Here is a 12,971-nt window from a genome sequence, read left to right as displayed (position 1 = left end):
GATACATATGTATATATACATGTAAATTTTTTATTGTACTAATGCAATTTGTACATTTAGTATATACCACTTGTAATGATATTAAAGAAAATGAAAAGGGTGAGCTAGTTTGGTGGACTGGCTACTTCTTTTCAGAAGTTTTGCTTCTATTTCTTATGGTTTGCAACAGATGCTTTGTGTAGGGAGGCTTGCAGCTTTGTCCTCATTTGAGACGGCTCTCTTCCACACACGTGCAAACAGTGCAGTGTCATGTTAGCCCTCACCACACTGAATGAGCACAATTTCATAAAAGTTAAAAAAAAAAAAATTTTAAAAGGCACACTGGAGTGCAACTTGTTCTAAATAGGTAGTCCAGACCAAAAAAAAATATATAATGTATGCTTGTAATTTTGAAGAGTAGGTTAAGAATAACTGAATTTCCTACATTTTCTAACTATTCCATGGTAGGAGAACCCACTTCGAGTAATATACAAACCAGAACATACTCGGTAAAAAGAGCTAATATATGAAAGAAAGTCCTTCTGCTTAGTAAAAAGAGGGTCAAATTGATGCTGAATACATGTAAACTGTTTTAGAATATCATCATTAGTAATTTAAATACATTTAATAAATGGAAGAATTTGCAGAGTGGTAGCAATACATTTCTGGCTTTGATTCAACCCTCTTGAAACTAAATTGAACACCATAGGTCCATTCTAGGTCCAAGAATGAAACTGATTGACCCCCTTATGATGCATTTTTCAGTGTCAATAAAACGTAACTAAAAGAAGGAGCTGGTGTCTCACTGGATTGTAACTTCCTTGAGGGACCGTCACTATGCAACTAACAAGACTGGATAAAGGAAGAATTGCATATTCTATTAAGGACAGGGCAGAGTTTTTGCTGTTTTCTTGAGGAATAGTACCTTTGTAGGGGATATGCAAGGTAGGTCTTACATAATTGAATAACATTATCAAGGGACAAAGTATAGATAAGATGGAGGGCAAGGATACCAGCAAGGAGACTAGAGTAGGGATCAGTGTTATTCTTTCCCATGCCAAGAGGCTTACAGAACAAACAGCACTGCATGAGGAACGCTTTCCAGAGAAAACAAGTAGGAACATAGGATGACGCAGAGAGAGACATGACCCATGCAGTGGAAAACCGAACCCGGTGCTTTATGATGGAGGTATCTGACACATCTGAAGAGAATACAATGTTTCCAACTAAGGTAGGAGATAAAATGGTTGATTTCTTAATTTCAATATGGATGTGCCCCACCAATTAGCTGGGGGTATACCTCATCTGCCACAATTTCTGCAACAGTATATGCTTTCAAGAAATGGGATTTACTTACAAGCACCTGAGGGCAGGTTAGAATTTATTAACACAGCGCAAACTGCAGCAGTGAGCATTGACCTAGGATCACAGGAAGATAAATTCTTATAGAGCCAGCTTCAGAACCACACGTCTATAGCTGTAGCACCATGATTCTACCCCATAAATTTGGGCCCCAATGGTAACTAAGAATTTTACATTTCCTTTGGGAGTTGTGACTGTGTTGGGAGATGGAGAAGGATGGTGTTGAATGTTGTGTAGGCTCAGAACGACAGGGCTGTAGTTTTTGACAAGCTTGAAAGGAATATGACTTTACAGCTGACTGAAAACAAGGTCGTAGAACAACTGAACTCAGAGGTTTGGGCAAACACAAAAATGAGGCAGGATAATTAAAAACACACCTTCCCCACAAAGTAACGCTTAAGGAAAATGCAGAACTACCTTATGTGTGTAGCCCCTGTAATAATCCAATAATTCCATTGCCCAAGGGCAACACTGGGCAGTATAAATTCATACAGGATTTACGCCAGATAAACAACATTGTGGTTCCCTTAGCACCTGTTGTGCCTGATACCAATACTATATTATCTTCTATACCTGCAGAAGCAGAGTTCTTCTCAGTTATAGATCTCTCAAGTGCGTCCATCCAGAGAGTGAGTATCTCTTTGCCTTCACAATAAAAGATACCCAGTACACTTTCACAAGACTGGCCCAAGGCTTCACAGAGAGTCCCACGGTCTATGCACAGGCAGTAAAGAGAGACCTGGACAGCCTACACCTGGAAGGCAACAGTGTCGCTGATGATCTCCTTGTGGCATCCCAATCACTAGAGGCTTGTGAAAAAGACACTGTAGCTCTGCTGAACCAACTCCAGGAGAGAGGACACAAAGCCTCATTGTCAAAATTTCAGTGCTGCCAAAAAGAGGTGACTTACCTTGGTTATGTGGTATCCAAAGGTACGCGCTGCATATCACCTGACAGAATAAAAATGATTCAAAACATGCAGCCACCGTCCACCAAGAAAGGAATGATGTCCTTCCTGGGGATAATGAACTACTGCCGCCAGTGGATCCCTGAGTACAGATCCTATGATGTATTCTTGAGGAAATGCACACTACAGGATGCATCCAACAACATTGTATGGACTAATGAACTTGCAGAATGTTTCAAGAAACTGAAAGGGACATTGTGTACTGCACCAGCATTGGGGCTCCCTGATTACAAACTACCCTTCCATCTCTATGTGTCAGAGCAAGACGGCATTGCAAATGGTGTACTGACACAGCAGCATGGCTCTGGAAAAAGACCTGTGGCGTATTACTCTGTGACTTTGCCTTCTGCAGTGACTGAGCATCCAGCCTGTTTGAGAGCAGTGGGGGCAGCCGCTGTGATGGTAAAGAGGGCGGCTCCCATTGTGATGGACTACCCTTATTTTGTTTATGTGCCACATTCGGTACAGTTGTTGTTGTCATCAGCAGCAACACAGCATTTTTCGGCAGCCAGGCACACAGGTTATGAGGTCACGTTGTTGTCTAACACTAATATTACCATTAAAAAATGCAGCCTGTTAATTTGGCAACATTATTACCTGCCATAGGTGATTCTGATGAGACCCATGACCATGATTGTGTTGAGGTTGTAGAAACATGCACCACCCCCAGACAAGATTTTCAACAGACACCTTTAGAAAAGGCAGACTATGAGTGGTACACTGATGGTTTCTCCAGTAGACTAACAGACACCGATTACAGAGCAGGGTATGCGATAACAACAGTAGACACCAAAATTGAAAGTGCAGCTCTGCCCCCTGGCACATCTGCCCAGCAAGCTGAGCTGTATGCTGTAACAAGAGCATGCATCCTAGCCGAGGGGAAAACTGTTAACATTTATACTGACTCACGTTATGCCTTTGGAGTTGTCCACGATTTTGGCTAGCTGTGGCAGTATTGTGGTTTCATAACAGCAGCAGGGCGCCCCATCCAAAATGGCCTTTTAGTTAAGAACTTGTTAAAAGGAATACTACTACCCAACAGAATAGCAGTCATAAAATGTGAGGCACATACAGGGGCTAACACCAAAATAGCCAGAGGAAACGCCAAGGCTGACACAGCAGCAAGAGAAAGCATGTTACAGCCAGTACAAATGGTGCCCCTAATGACAAAAGGCATTCCAAAAATTCAGCTTATTCAGAGACAATTGTTGCTAGCTGATGAAAAGGAAGCACAATGGTCTGCAACACTAGCCTAGGAAAGAGTGTGGACTGATGCTGGGTATTTGCAAAATGATAAGGGATTATGGGTCCACCAGGATGGGAGACCTGTGGCTCCACGTAGTATGTTCCTTCCCCTTACAAGGCTTGCTTATGGCCCCACTCACATGGCAAAAGGGGGGATGAATGAGATAATTAGACAGGAATGGTTTGCACCAGGGATAACAGCCTTCACTGCTCAATTCTGCTCCCAATGTCTTGTCAGTGCCCAACATGCTAAAGGCTGGTCCCCTGCTATAAATGATCACTTACCAGTACCACAGGGGCCGTTTACCAATGTCCAAATAGACTTTGCCTATATGCCCCCAGTGAATGGATTCAAATATTTGCTGGTGTGTGTGGATCAATTTTCAAAATGGGTGGAGGCGTTTTCCACAAGGAAGAATGATGCGGCAACTGTGGTGCGATGCTTGATGAAAGATATCATGCCCCGATCTGGGGTCCCCCAGGGCATTAATAGTGACAGAGGGGTGAATTTGTGGCTGCTGTGGTGCAAAAGATGTGTGAATGTTTGGGAATAGAGTGGAAACTGCATGCCCCTTACCACCCACAAAGTTCAGGACAGGTGGAGAGGATGAACTCCACTATAAAAAATAGATAAGCAAAAACAACTGATGCAAGAGGCCTGAAATGGCCTGATGCTCTGCCTTTAGTGCTGCATGCCATAAGGGCAACTCCGTCTAGGACAACCCTTTTGTCCCCCCATGAGGTACTGATGGGGCGGCCTATGTCTGTGGGGTTGAGGTTGCCTCTCCCAGCATCTCAAGCAGCCCTGCTGTGGACAGATGAAAACATTTCTGACTATGCTATAAAATTGTCATCAGTCTTGAGGCATCACCATCTCCAGGTGAAGGAAGCCTTGCCACATCCGTCCTCAGAGCCCACACATCCTTTTAAAGCTGGAGACATAGTCATGGTCAGAAAAATAAAAGATGTTTCTCTTAGTTCTAGGTGGACTGGACCACACCTTGTGCTCCTGGTGACGCGGACGGCGGTGAAGGTACAGGGACATCCTGAGTGGATTCACGGCACTAGGTGCAGATCCGCACCATCAACAACAAAGACCGACGTGCCTGCAACGGATGAGCACATGCAACCCGTGGAGCAGCACAGCATACCAGAAAAAGGGGAGACAGACCAGACCATTCCTAAGAACCACACTGAGAGTTCCTCATCAAGTGTCAGGTGACACCAACTGATGCAGTTGAATGAAGCACACAACATAATCTCGAAGAAGGGTGATGGTCACACCTGCAGAAAAAAGGACTCAAGAGGACACCGCAAGGCAGGTCCATGAAGCGCCCCCTGAACAAAACGACTGCAGACCAGTAGGAGAAGCAGAGGACAGCACACTGCGTGCCATTGCTTCACTGACAACTAGAGAAAGTAGCTTAGAACTGAGTAACAGAAAGACTTCATATCTATATCTATAACTTTTGCCATGCTCCAGCAGTTCTGTAGTAAGAACATCTATTCATTTTCTGCAGTTAAAGTCCTACATCCTACAGAGCAGGAGATAGCCCTCAGATATCTTACAATACAACAAGATGTAGAGGAAGCACATAAAGAAATGTTTGATTTAATGGCTATAGACCCATAACACATGAATGCATTGGATAATAGCATATCATTTTGACTATGTTTAAATAATGAATACCTCATAGGTGTATGCCTAGATGACAATATATGTGTTTCATCTAAACAAAATGTGTAAGCCATCCGAAGATATGTATTTTATTGTTACATTATTGCTATGCTTCTGCAATGTATATATATATTTCTGCAATCAAGTATGAAATTACTATCAAAAAGGAGAGATTGTCGGGAAAAATATATATTCACATGTATGTAACTATAGATATGATACTTTAGTTCCAATTCTCTCCTCCTTTATCTGAATCCCAGTAAGACTTCCCTACTGACCTCTCTGACACCTATGCCAGTTGTACAAACAAACCTCTCCAAGCCATGTTGTTAAGTTTAGCTCGGTCTCGCACTTTTAGTTCAGCCAGTCAGCAACCCAGCCCCCTTTCCTTTAGGGACCACCTGTTGTCTGTTCACGTGTTCATGCTCACAGTGCATTATGTATATTTTACACTATGGACTTTAAGTTGTGTGTATGCAGCATTTCTTTTGTGCCCATGTTTGGACTGTGTCCCTTTTTGGGGTTGTGCTGTGACAGCACTTATTAACATATATAAGTGCCTGACTTATATGCTTCAGGGCAGAAGATGCCAGCTTGTAAGACGTAACACTGGGATGTGCGTCTGCCTTCTGCCTTGGCATACCAATAAACCTTGGTACCTCAGGACACATTTCATCTGTTCCGGAGCCTTGCCTGGTGTTTGTGTTTTCTTTGCGCCACTCTGGGGAGGGTTGAAAATAGTTTCCTAACAGAGAGCACATGCACTTTAGCACTGGTTAGCAGTGGTAATCTGCCCAGAGTTCTAAAGCCAACAAATATGAGGTCAGAATAAGAGAAGGGGGAAGGCAAAAAGTTTGGGGTGACCCTTCAGGGAGGGCCATTTTCCTACAGTCCTCAATCCCCTTGTGTTTCAGAATCTGTGCAGCAGGTGGGGAGTTCTGGTCATAGATCTGTTTGCCGATGGGTCAAATTCTCAGCTTCTTCAGTTTTGTTCTGGGACTCAGGAGAGCCACTCCCTCAGGGTAGATGCCCTTCTCCAGCACAAGCCCAGGAATCTCCTGTCTGCCTTTCCTTCTTTCCACCGCATCAGGAAGGTTCTTATCAGAATCCAGAGGGAGGAGTTGGATGTGATTCTGATTGTCCCATATTGGCCAAGGAGAGTGTGGTTTCCTCTTATTTGTCCCTGGCAGTCTCCAAGGAATGAATTCTTCCTCTAGACCCCATTCTAATCATTCATCCACGCTTGTCACTTCCATCTCTGAGCAGTCTTCGGCTGTTGGACTGGAGGCTGAGAGGAGGGGTCTGTTGAGAAAGGGTCTCTCCTTATCTGTTTCTTTGTCTCTACAGGCCTCAAGGCAAGAATCCACCAGGAATGCCTACACCATCATCAGGCCTCTTTTGATGAGTTTCTCTAGGTAAGGGTTTTTACTCTCTGGATTACTCCCCTGAAACTATTTTGGATTTCCTTCAGGAGGGTTTTGCCAAACATTTTTCTGTTTCTACATTGAAACTGCAATGGTCAGCTAACATGGCTTTTAGATCTCCCTGGGGGGAACTGGAACATCTTGATTCCCTGGTTCATAAGCTTTTTAGTCGTGTCTCCCTCATTAGGCCTAAGGTCAGGTCATTTTTTCCTCCATGGAAATTTACCTTTGGTCCTGTCTTTCCTTCAGGGTCCCCCTTTTGAGCCATTGGAGGAGGCATCAGAAAAACTTTTTGTCACTGAAGATTTTCTTCTTGGTGGCAATCATTTTGGCCAGGCAACTGGGAGAATCAGGCTCTCTTCAATGCTGTTATCCTTACTTGAAGTTGTTCGAGGACAGAGTTGTGATGTCTTTGGGTCCATATTTTTTCCCCAAGATTAACTCTTGTTTTCACAAAAATAAAGACATAGCCCTTCCTTCTTAGGAGGTTGTCTCCTTGGACCCTTCTGTTTCCTCTTTGGATGTGGTGAGGGCTCTTGAGGTGTATTTGAGGAAATCCTATGTGTTTCCGAAGTCTGATTCCTTGTTTGTTCATTTTGGTCATGCCAACAGAGGTGGTAAGCCTTCCAGATCCACCCCTGCGTGATGGATTAAAGGTGTCATTTCCTTGGCTTACAAGCAGTCCGGTTCTGAGTTTCCTATGTCTGTTAAGGCTCGTTCTACTCAGGGTATTGCTGCCTCCTGGGCAGAATGGGCAGGGGGTTTTGGTAGCAGATATGTGTGCTGCTGCAACCTGTGCCTCTCCATCCACATTTGTGTCCCATTGTTGACGGCATGTTGCTCAGGGCCGAGAGTCTCAGTTTGCTTCTGGGGTTCTTTCCAAGGCTGCTTCACAGATTTCAGTTTGGGGAGAGTCTGGTATGGTCTTTCTTACAGCACTAATATTAGGGGCATGTAAGGTGGTGTGTTTTGTGTTCAATAAAAATAACTGGCACCTGCATGTCTGAATGTCCTGGTTTTCTGTTGGTCTGTCTGAGTTGATAAGAAGGCCTTTTGCTTGGGTATTTCCTCATTTAGTAAGGGCTGGGATGAGGATGGTAATGCTCAGATACTTACCGGTAATCTTCATTACTCCAGTTCTCTCTTCCTCGTCCCAGTGCTTATGGCCCTCCCTCCCTCCCTTCCTGGCCTTCTTATCTTGGCTTCTTTGAACTATGCTTCGGTAGGGCTCAGGAAGGGAAGTGCTGGTGATTAGGTAGGGTTAACAGGAGGAGTTTGGAGGGAGAGTAGAAATAGAAACAAGCATTTGCAATGCAATGGGTCTCGTGTTTGCTCGAGTTAGAGCTATTAGCGTTGTAAATTCCTAACTGGACTTTTCATGCCACATAAAACGCAAATGAAAAGTAAAACAGCTGACATAAGCAAACCGATGCAAAGAGCCACTGCCGCCATGAGCAAGAGCTAGTAGGAGAGACACAAAAAGAAAAAGTAGTTAGCTCGCAGTCAAACATATTGGCAAATGTGCAATTACCCATGTAACAGGGTCGATGTCCAAGGCAAAACTGCCCCAAGGAGGGAAAAATGTAAAGCCTTTACCAATGATAACAAAGGATTTTTCAAAGGCAAGCCCATGAACGAGTGATAGTGATGGGCATGCAGTAAGCGTGGTAAAAAGCCCACATATAGATTACAACAGGCCACAGCGCTTGGGCGCTCGGCCTAAAAAAGGTTTGTTGAGGTGTGGGAAAAGGGGGTAGAGGAGGTAAAACCTCAGTTAGTAAGTATTGGGACGAGGAAGAGAGAGTTGAAGTAATTAATATTACCAGTAAGTAACCCGAGCAATACAAGCCATTCATTAATTATGCGTATACTCTCCTTCTTGAACATCCTTTTTTCATCTATCTGCCTACTGGGTGGGCTAAAAGATTGTTGACTCTAAATTATTGTTCTCATTTTTCACACACCTCAGACAGGACCTTCTCTAGGCACTAATAATAAGAACAAATATATAAGAAAGCATAACGATATTTACCAAAGGATCACACAATTAGGTCAAATAAAGATATCAAGATGTAAACCACATCTCCTGGTGCGGGTAGTCACTAGGCTACATCTTTACTTCTCATTCCCGTCACTTTGCGGTTACCGTTACGAACTTAAGGGCTGTAAACTGGAGCGAATGTTTGTAGGGGTAAAATTGGCGATTCGAAATGTGGCTATCCGTTCTATTTACAAAGTAATCCATTGAAAAAAGTAATCTTTAATCTAGTTCTAACAAATGTTCTTCATTGATAAAGTTTCAGAACTGCCACTTGGAGAACAAGCCGGAGTAACTAAGCCAGCCTAGTATGCTAACGCTACTGCAACATGAGCCACTATATGTCTTGAAAAGTTGACAGGTACGATGGTTTCAAATCATTTCAGACGTGTAGGAGAACCTCCTATTGGTGAGTAGCTTTACTACAGCGCGACCTCCAAGTCAAAGATTTTTGTGCAGTGCAGATCGCGCATGCGCAGACTGATGCTCGCTCCCTGAGCACGCTCAGTCGCTGGCCTGATTGTGAAGCGCGTGCACGACAAAGATGGCGGCACAAGCAGCGATGACGGCGAGAGCTACTTTCAGGACTTTGTGCTGCCTCAGCGGGAAAGGGGCAGGAACCGCGACCGCCTTCACCCTCTCCTTGCGAAGCCTCGCAGCTACTCGAAAGTCTCTCCACCACCTGCGTGCGACCCGGAACTTCTCCACCTCTCCTCTGCTGCTCTCCGGTGAGGTTCGCATGCACGCGCGGAAAGTGAACTATTTTGAAGTTCTCTAGTCAGGGGAGGGGGCGAGTGGTTCGCAGCTGTGCTGTGGGTTAGAAGGGCAACTTAAAGTATTGAATGCCCAGGGACACTAACTGGGGCGTAAGGGGTGTTAGAAATGACGAGCCCCTGCGTGAAGGCGCCACGGGAGCAGCATTGTAAGTGTGGGGCCAGGCAGTGGGTTGTGACTTGTGCACGTGATATTGTGTTTATTAGAGATGCTTCTGGCTCAGCACAGTTGCGCAGCCTGAGGTCATACTCGCACAGCTTAGTTTGATGTAGCGCTTTCTTCGTACATAGTGCCCTTCCATCTAGAGAAGGGCTTTCTTCATTGGTGGAGGCGCAAAACCACCGTGAGATAGTCTTAATCAGTGTTTCGAATGGAAATATAAAAGTTTTGGTACTCGTTATTCCAGTGTACCTACCTGATACAGAAATGTGACGGTACCTTTCCATTAAAAGTATTGCGCAAGTGCTGAGAAGTGCAGGCACTCTCCCTTTCAAAGTTAAAGTAGTGCAGGTACTTAGCACCTGCCCCTTTGGAATTATGTTTTTAATGGTAACAAGTAGTTCATCTCCAAGGAGCGGTGATAGTGGGGAATCGTAATTTGGTCAACTTGTAGTAGAAAAAGCTTCTAAGCGCTGGTCTTTTGTTTCTCGGGGTGTTTCAGGTCTGAATTTTGTGCACTGGCCGACTCATCCAGGAAGGGCGATAAACACGGACTGCTCTGTTCTACAGGGTCGCCTCTAGCGATAGTATGTGTTCACATGGCCATCTCCATTCAAATCTTTTTAAAGTATTGCTCGTATTTAATTTAACACCTATATCCATTTTAATACTCTATCAGTTTCCAAAGAGGTCTTAGTGTGTTTTTTTTTGTTTACATTTATTTAATGAACCGTTCCTTGTATAGATACAGCAGCACATTGACTTGCTCTTCTGCGTCAGACCGAACTTATTGTCTCCCCCCCCCCACCCCCCCTTTTTTTTTTTGTTTGTTAATCACAAAGACACCTGCAGGGATATAATCCACAAAAATATATTTTCATACGGCCATGGTATAGACTCGATAGATTATATTGACTTGTGGCTACTTCTAAAAGTAATCCAGAGTAGCGGTCACAAATGTGGGTATCCCTTAAGGGTATACAATAAGCCCCTTGATGCTGAAAGTAGACATCTCCCATCACACTCGTGGACAGTTCTTGGGCACCTTCTGGGGTATCAGCATAGCTGTGCAATTTGCACTGCCTAACCTTTCTCTCAGTTTCAAAGTCCCATCATAGCCATTTAAATATATTCCATACTCTGCTATGGGGATGAACATAGTTGTAATGGTAAAACCGGGTGCGAATACAATATTGTGCTTATTTTTAGAAATTTTTCAGATTAGGAATTAAGCATCAGATGTCTTGTGCTTAAGAAAAACGTGCTGGCCACCTCATAGCGCTTTTGTTCCGTACTTTAAGGCAGGTTGCACAGTATCCCTGTAAGCTAAACCTGTTGGTTTTGCCAATGGGTGTTTAATTTTGGTTAAGCATTCTCTCGGAGTGCCTGTGTTTTCCCTCTTATTGCCCCACCCCAAAAATATCCGGCCCTGTGCTCTGTGAATTTCCTGCCACCCCTGTTGAAGATATATAAAAGAATGATGAATTGCCAACAGCAGCCAGGTCTTTGCCTTCCCCCCCCCTTTTTTTCCTTTGCCAAAACTAAACCGGACTGGCAAAACGCATTGTTTTTTTTACCAGTTCTGTTCAACATCGCCAAAAGATTTGGCAAAACAAGGATGTTGCAAAGGCGAGACACATTGGCTTTGCTAGTGCTTGTTTATAATTGGCAGAATGATAACTACTTGACTGTATCACTTTGAATTGATTTATTCCTGGGTAGCCTTTATTAGTATGTTGCTTTTCACTTACCTTTTATTGTTGCCTTTTAATTTCATTTCTCCACATACTTGTGCATCATCTCAATTTCAGTTATGTCAGTTAGGTGTTCATTGTAGACCATCATAGTTCTACAATTAACACCTAAGTAATTTGAAAGACCTACCAGTACATTCATAGCTTCTGAATTATTTTGCTTTATGGTACAATATTCTTCAAGTCCATCATAAACCTATAAGGCAGTAATTTGTCCACTATCCGTGATAACATCATCTATTGTTTACCCTCAACCTTTCGGAGGGATTATTTATCCTTCAGGTCCCACATTCAAATTAAGCATACTTCTTTTAGCAGGAGCAAGCCTGCCGTCCTGACCTGCAGAGGTTTAGCTGACAAATCTAAATCTGTCAGTTCCTGTCATGCAAATGGTTTTTTTTTGCCATCAGAAGACAATGGTTTGTTGGCTCTATATTGACCGTCTGAGCATACATTCCATTTATATAATAGACATTAATGGAATAGTGTGGTATTGTTAGAGGTTGTTCCCCACTATCAAACTAATGTGAAAGGAGTTGAACTTGTTTTACAGATTGTTACTCAACATACCAAGCCTAACTGAAAGGTCTGTATCCCAAACTCCTTTAAGGGTTTTGGATTTTATCCACCTTAGTACTTAATGTGCCATGGACTCGTGTATGAGCGATGTTGTGCATTCAGATGATTCAGAAACCTACTCTCCTATTCATTCCACTTCACACAAGGCTTTTCTCACCAATAAAACTCAATTAAAATTCAAGAAATCTACCTTTGTGTGGGCACTTGAACCAAACGGAGGAATACACTGCTCTCCTAGACATCTGCTATCAAGAGGTACAGGCAAATCCAGTTTCTGATGTGTTCCTGTCCTTTAGCTATTAAATTTTTTGCCCTTCATCAGCATCAAAATGGCTTGCATATGGACACAGCTGCACTACTGTTGGCAGTGCTGCAGAGAACCTGTAAATATTGGTTTGCATAATGTGGCAGTGTGTGAAGACATGACAAACAATGTGCACTGGTCTGTATTTATAAATGCGGGTGACAAAGAAACTGTGACAATGTTGCAAGGCACCAGCTTACCAAGGTAACCCAGCAAAAACAGTCCAAGATTATTTGCATAGACTTCACCTGCTGCACAGGTATTGATTGTCAGAACACACTTTTTTGCAAACTATGACTGAGAGAGATCATTTTGCCTGGGTGAAATATTGAGAGAAAATGTATTTAAAAGGATGATTCTCTCATTACAGGGCTGCCTTTAGCTTTGTCACCTATAATTCCACGCAGTAACGTCAAGGACAGAATTGTGATCTGTCACACTCTCCATCGGAGAATGGGAACATTCCAATTCATAGAAGTGTACATTTTATACACGGTCACAGTTCTGATGTTGTGCAACAGGAATTTAATTCTTTTTTCCTAGCTTCTTGACTTTAAATAAAATTTAATTGTTTTCAAGGTGGTGTGTTTTACTAATGTGTGCCTCACAAACATATGGTAATTTTAAACAAATTGGGACTAGTTACTAAGAAAAAGGTGAATCTTGCCAAATACACCAACAGTTGAGTCTTCGAACATACCTGATTTG

General features: G+C 43.2%; 1 protein-coding gene across 1 annotated transcript in view; it reads left to right on the top strand.

Annotated features, from left to right (window-relative positions):
- Positions 1-9,188: 9,188 nt before the first annotated feature.
- The window catches only part of GCSH (glycine cleavage system protein H), a 62,805-nt gene continuing 59,022 nt past the window's right edge, over positions 9,189-12,971 (top strand). The window contains exon 1 of the mRNA XM_069216924.1: positions 9,189-9,421. Coding sequence (XP_069073025.1) covers positions 9,238-9,421 — 184 coding nt within the window. The 5' untranslated portion in view covers positions 9,189-9,237. The remainder of the gene's footprint in view (positions 9,422-12,971) is intronic.

The sequence above is a fragment of the Pleurodeles waltl genome, chromosome 12 (genome assembly GCF_031143425.1).
Source record: "Pleurodeles waltl isolate 20211129_DDA chromosome 12, aPleWal1.hap1.20221129, whole genome shotgun sequence".
Lineage (NCBI taxonomy): Eukaryota > Metazoa > Chordata > Amphibia > Caudata > Salamandridae > Pleurodeles > Pleurodeles waltl.
This window is presented reverse-complemented; position numbering and strand designations above follow the sequence as displayed.